The sequence below is a fragment of the Myotis davidii genome, unplaced genomic scaffold (assembly GCF_000327345.1).
Source record: "Myotis davidii unplaced genomic scaffold, ASM32734v1 scaffold821, whole genome shotgun sequence".
Lineage (NCBI taxonomy): Eukaryota > Metazoa > Chordata > Mammalia > Chiroptera > Vespertilionidae > Myotis > Myotis davidii.
The window spans coordinates 2,975,673-2,981,953 of NW_006295269.1; the positions used below are offsets into that span (position 1 = coordinate 2,975,673).

General features: G+C 45.1%; 1 protein-coding gene across 2 annotated transcripts in view; it reads right to left on the minus strand.

Annotated features, from left to right (window-relative positions):
* FAM19A1 (family with sequence similarity 19 (chemokine (C-C motif)-like), member A1) overlaps positions 1–6,281 on the minus strand; it is a 530,041-nt gene that overhangs the window by 2,967 nt on the left and 520,793 nt on the right. For both annotated transcript variants that reach the window (XM_006769946.2, XM_006769945.2), the window contains exon 4: positions 3,506–3,630. In XM_006769946.2, coding sequence (XP_006770009.1) covers positions 3,506–3,630 — 125 coding nt within the window. The remainder of the gene's footprint in view (positions 1–3,505; positions 3,631–6,281) is intronic.

The following is a 6,281-nucleotide window of genomic DNA, read 5'->3' on the forward strand; positions in this document are numbered from 1 at the left end:
TCTGCATCACATTGTCACCCTGATCTCATCTCCCCAAGGTTTTCCTTCAGGCTGTGGCCTGTTATCCTGGCTATTCTCAATCAGGGGCCTAGGGGTTTAAATGGAACAATGACTTTCTACTCTCTACCCTTTTAAAAAGAAACATCATAAAAATATAAATTAGATTGCACTCTGAAGCATCCATCTGCATTTCAAAGACTGCTCAGATTTTTGGCTTAGATGTTTATTTGGGAAGTAAGCCCTCTAATAGGAAGACTTTGACAAACAAACAAACAAACAAACAAACACAAAACTATATAGGAAAAAGCAATGAGGTACCAGCAATCCTTTTTTGCAAATATCTTTACATTGGATTTACTTTTAAAAATTACATATAAAGGAAACTCTCAGTTGTCATTAACAACCTGGGTATGTTTCTTCATTTTTTTTTTTCCTGTAAGAGCACCACCCTCTTTGAATCAGTCTTACATATAAGAACAAAAATGGTGATTTTTCTTTATTTTCCCTTCCACTTTAGTAAGAACTTGAATAATTTATATAATAAAGATCACCTCTTAGTTAAGAGCAGAAAGTAAAACATGTGATTCATATTAAAGGACATCTGTGAATTTAACTCTTTCAAAAGTTAGATTGCTAGCTAGAGGCCATAGTTGAAGTCTGTAGACATATCATTCTCTAATAGGGAACAATCCCCATCAGAAAAATTGGTACAAAACCTATTTCCAGAGCAGATGAACTGAGGACTCTTGTTGGCATGTCATTTATACAGAATCAAGAGCTCCTGTATGCATCATCTGGGCTTAAATGGTGCCTTTGTGTTTAAAAGTGTTTTTTTCATTATGAATTTCTTCATAAGGAAGGGAGAGAAATTGTAAGTCAGTAGGAATGTCTGAGTCCTCTCAGTGTTTAAAAAGTGCAGCCTTGCCTGGCTGGCGTGGCTTAGTGGTTGAGCATCGACCCTATGAACCCGGAGGTCACAGTTCAATTCCTGGACAGGGCACATGCCCAGGTTGTGGGCTCGATCCCCAGTGGGGGTAGGGGGGGCGTGTGGGAGGCAGACAATCAATGGTTCACTCATCACTGATCTGTCTCTCTCTCCCTCTCCCCTTCTCTTTGAAATCAATGAAAAAGAAATGCAGCCTTTTTCTAGTGTCTTCTTTTTCCTTGTCTCCAGACAGACCTGAGAATTCTCAGCTGACTGGCGTGCCACTCACAGGGCTGAAGAGAAGTGTTTCATTTCCTCACTGAAATGGATTCATACCGCGGTTCTGCTTCAGACCCAGGGCAAGGGCAGTTGTTTCTCTCGTACACTTAGCTGCCTGGGTTGCACTGCGCCCACCCGGGGTGGTAGCAGGCACAGTGCGCTCCAGCCTCCATGATTACCGTGAGGATTCTGCATCCTACTACCCTGATGCCCGGAATGTCTAGGATGTATTTACAACAGGCCTGGCGCTTTTCCAACATACTCCACAAAAGGAGGGAAAGCCCATGGTCACAGGAAGGTGGCATTAACAAGTTCTGTGTTTTGTTTGTTGTTTATGTTCTAGCCTCCAAAGACTCTCCTACTTGGCACTCTTGGAATTTCCCGTATTTAAATCCTGAAATGACTTGCATTATTGCTCGTTACTGAGTTACAAGTCTGGAGGCATCATGAGAGCAGGGCTTATCTTCAGTAAAGGGCCACCTGTTATCATTCGGGATAGGGACTAGAGATTTCAGAAAACACAGGGTGGGCAAAAGTAGGTCTACAGTTGTAATAAAAGTAATGAACACAATAATTAATAAATAATAATACAAGAATAAACTCTGTGTTTTGTGTACTCACAACTATAAACCTCCTTTTCCCCACCCCTGTATATCAGCAACATTTAAAAAATAATGGTGATCGGATTCCAGTCATAATTCTGGAATTACACCGGCCATATGCAGAGTAGCTTAAAACTAACTTCTAAGGCAGTGATGGCGAACCTTTTGAGCTCAGCATGTTAGCATTTTGAAAAACCCTAACTTAACTCTGGTGCCATGTCACATATAGAAATTTTTTGATCTTTACAACCATAGTAAAACAAAGATTTATATTTTTGATATTTATTTTATATATGTAAATGCCATTTAACAAAAAAAAATCAACCAAAAAAATGAGTTCGCATGCCACCTCTGACACGCGTGTCATAGGTTCACCAACACTGTAAATCTAAGGACATCTTCAAATTATTTGGTAAAATCATTTTCAGGCAAAATGTCACCAAAGGCAACCCTGAAAGCCACTCTCCACCAGGTAATTAAAATGGTTATGATGGATAATTTGCATGAACCAGGTTTCTTTCTGTAAGTTTCTTGGGTAGGTGTTTCACTGACATGCAATCCAAGAATCCAGGCTGAGCTTTCTGGGTGCTCAAAAATGTATGTTAAAAAGCCAAGATGGTTCAGAAATCTCTCCTGGCTGCAAGCCAGGGAGGTATGGCCATTTACTAGCTAATGTGATCAGTACAGGCAACTAAATTTGACAGGCAAAGCATCTCCACTTATTTTACATATGAAAAAATAAGTGTTTAAAATGGTATCCTGTAGAATTACTTTTGTTTTCTGCATCACAAAGCTGCAAGAACCAATTTTATTTTTTGAAAAGATAGTGCTGAGAAGAAAGATCAGGTAAGACTCATAATACAGGAATTGGAATCAGAGGTGTTTTTTAAAATTCGAGTCACCCTTTTGGAAGATTACAAGGTCAGCATTTTGGGATTTATAATTGGAGGAGTTTCCTTTAAAAAAATATCCAATACATTAAAATACACAAACATCTAACTACCAGGGCTGATATCCACGTGGCACAGATACATGTGACCATACTGGTTGTTAAAATAGTAACATACCTTTGTACTGTAAATAGATAGATACTGCCTTAAATGTTTGAGTACCCACCCTCCCCTTACCCCCTTCACGACTCCCAGGTCTTCTTATGGTCCAATACATGGAAGGTCAACAGCTGGCCTACCTGGGCCGCCTCCTCCTGCTCCCACACTGTGACACCGATTCTTACCCGTTGGGTAAGCCCCTCAGTACAGGTTGTTACATATTTTGAAGATAACTTCTGAAATCAAGGAATGATTATTCACATCACAAAACCTTTCCTTTCTCTATAAAATTATCATAGAATTCCTTTAAAGAATCTCTACTTAAATGCAGACCTTTTCAACAAACTATGTGGACAAATTAAACATCCTCATTTCATTATCTGAGCACCATAGGTGTTGGACGAATTGTCCAAATAATTGCCTCACTGCAACCTAACTTAATTCATGAGCCAGAAGCCGAAACACTCAGTAGAAAAGTTCAGTTCAATCTCTAGCTTCTCGCTGATGGCTGGACACCGGTCAGAATGGTTTCTGTCGGGAAAAGGCTCCCCTGCTCCCCTGTTTAAGCTTCTCTGGATGACACTTGTACAGCACAGAGGAAAACAGTACAGTTGGTCACATGCACGAGACATTTGAGATAATGAACTTACTCTTGTGGTCTTAATCTTATTGCCTGTAGCGCACATCCATCCGGAATTGTCAGGGAGCGTCTTACACTCTTCTCCCTCAAGACAAGGCTCCATCTCACACCACCACTTCCCAATCACTATGGAGGCTGTTCAAAAACAGGAAACAAGTGTTTGCGATTCACTCACACAGCCCGGCCGCTGCGGCTCGCTCCGCTGACACAGTGCTCTCTGAAGCAGCAGGGTCTTCTTTACCTTCTGCGGCTGGCTAAGAATACTCTATTTAGAAGAATAAGATTTAAATTTACGCCTTACAATGCAAATGGAATTCTGTTGTCTGGTTTCATCAAACAGCATTTGGTCAAAAAATCCCCTGGTATGATGAAATGATATGGACTGGAAAGACTTAATTTTTGGAAGAAATTTTATCTTGTTATTTTTTTGTAAAATCAAAATCGTGTACTATTTCTTTCCAGTGAAGGGGAAAAATTGCTAACTGCTGTTCAGAATGACAGCCATTTTTTTTTTTTTCAGAAAGACCAGATCATCCATCCAGCTTTAGGGTTTATTCCTCGGCCTAGAGAATTTTAACGGCCTACAAAAAGGAAAAGATGAATCGACGGAAAGTACAAAAGAAAACCTGCAAAAAAAAGGAGTAATAATAAATGAAAATATTGTTTACAGTCAAAAGCATATCTGATACAGGCTGTGTTTTCTGTTGAATATGTTTGACTTGAAGTGGGTGAAACTTTCAAAAGCTGAGTCCCTGATGGAACAGCCCTACCTTCCCAGCCACATCGGGGTGTGTGTGTGTGTGGGGGGGGAGGTGGGGAAGCTGGCAGAGAACTTGGGGATGTTGACAGCCCACTGTTCTTGACAATGAGGTTTTACACAAGCACTAGGCTGAGTCAGCACGAGTGAGGGAGCTCCACGTTTTCCTTAGTGCCCAGTGAAAGCCCTCTGAGGGCAAAATCCTGCTCCGCTTTTCTTTCTTTTCTTCTTTTTTAACTAAAAAATTATTTATATTGATTTCAGGGAGGAAGGGAGAGGGAGAGAGGGATAGAAACATCAATGATGAGAGAGAACCATTGACTGGCTGGCTCCAGCATGCCTCCCACTGGGGATCAAGCCCACAACCCAGGCATATGCCCTGGACCAGAACTAGAGTCCACAGGCCAATGCTCTATCCCAGCGGTTCTCAACCTGTGGGTCGCGACCCCTTTGGGGGTCGAAGGACCCTTTCACAGGGGTCGCCTAAGACCATCGGAACACACGTATATAATTACATATTGTTTTGGGGGTTAATCACTATGCTTTAATTATGTTCCATTTTAATTAAATTATGTTCCATTTGTAACAATGAAAATACATCCTGCATATCAGAAATTTACATTACGATTCATAACAGTAGCAAAATTACAGTTATGAAGTAGCAACGAAAATAATTTTATGGTTGGGGGTCACCACAACATGAGGAACTGTGTTAAAGGGTCGCGGCGTTAGGAAGGTTGAGAACCACTGTTCTATCCACAGAGCCAAACCAGGCAGAGCTTGCTCAGCTTTTCCATTCAAAGTCTTCAAAACCTCTGATTGGCTGATTTGCAGGACTGGAGTCTAGTCCTTTACATCATCACTGTTAGGCACATTCTTGCCCCTCCCGGGATTTTCCTGTTATTCTCATTGTAGGTTTCAGGATTGAGGGCGGTGGGCTCCCAGTAAGCCGCCTCACCCAGTTTCCAGTGACCGCCCCCACCTGCCCACCTGCCCCCACCTGCGCCTGGTCCCACCCGCTGCTCTGGGGGACCTTTAGAAGAGACATAAATATCCGCTCCCCCTCCCCTGCCGCTCACACCGCACCCTGGTCTCCGAGAGAAGGTGATAACATTTCTTAACCGCTCACAGCGCCTCTTGCCTGGCTCCTTGGGGCAGGGGCCTAACCGTCACTCTTCACTCCTCGCGTGGGAGTCTCCATCATGGTGCTTCCTTCTCACAGACACAGAGACACCAGGGCCCCTCCGAGGGCCGCAGAGCAGTAACTGGAGACGAGCGGAGAAGAGGCCGCGGAGGGGCGGGCGCCTGACCCCTGTCCCCAAGGTCATCAGAGGACCAGGTGCGCCCGCAGAGGCTGCGCCCTCCTCCCCGCAGGCACTCAGGTCCCCTCCGTCAGGCTCCCTCCTCCATCCCAGTCTTCCTCAGTCCTTGAGTGAAACGGCTGCAGGACCACATGTGTCCACTCCTTACCTGGCGGGGACAGCTCTTTCCCAGGGCAGTTTGCTTGTCTGTGATTTGTGCTTTATCTGTGGGTCACACCAAACCACGTAAAATGCGACCCATTAGACGGGGCAGCCGGGAAGTCAGACCCTCTGCGGGCACAGCCCTGTCCGCGCATCCACCGCGTCTCCGGGCATCAGGACGGGCTCAGGGACCACCCGGCCTGGGAAAGGGCTCTTACTGATGGGACTTGGCAGGTGGCAATACTAAGTAAGGGGAGCATGTGTGTTGGCAACAGGGGACACGCATGAGGTCCGAAAGGTACAGCGCCTCGCCCAGGCCCGGGCAGCTGGAAGTCCTGCTGGCAGGGTTCCCGGCACCCACGCGGGAGCCCCTCCTGCGCGGGGTCACACAGGCTGTCCCCCCACGCTGTCCACTGAGAGCCCATCTAACTTTCAGCATCGCTGCCCTGCGTCCTCGCCGTAGACAATGGAACCCTGGATCTTACTGCCTCGCCCAGCGCCTTGGGAGCCTTCGCCACCCGCTCCCCGCGGAGGCGCAGCGACACTGGCCCGAGGCCGCCCTTCGC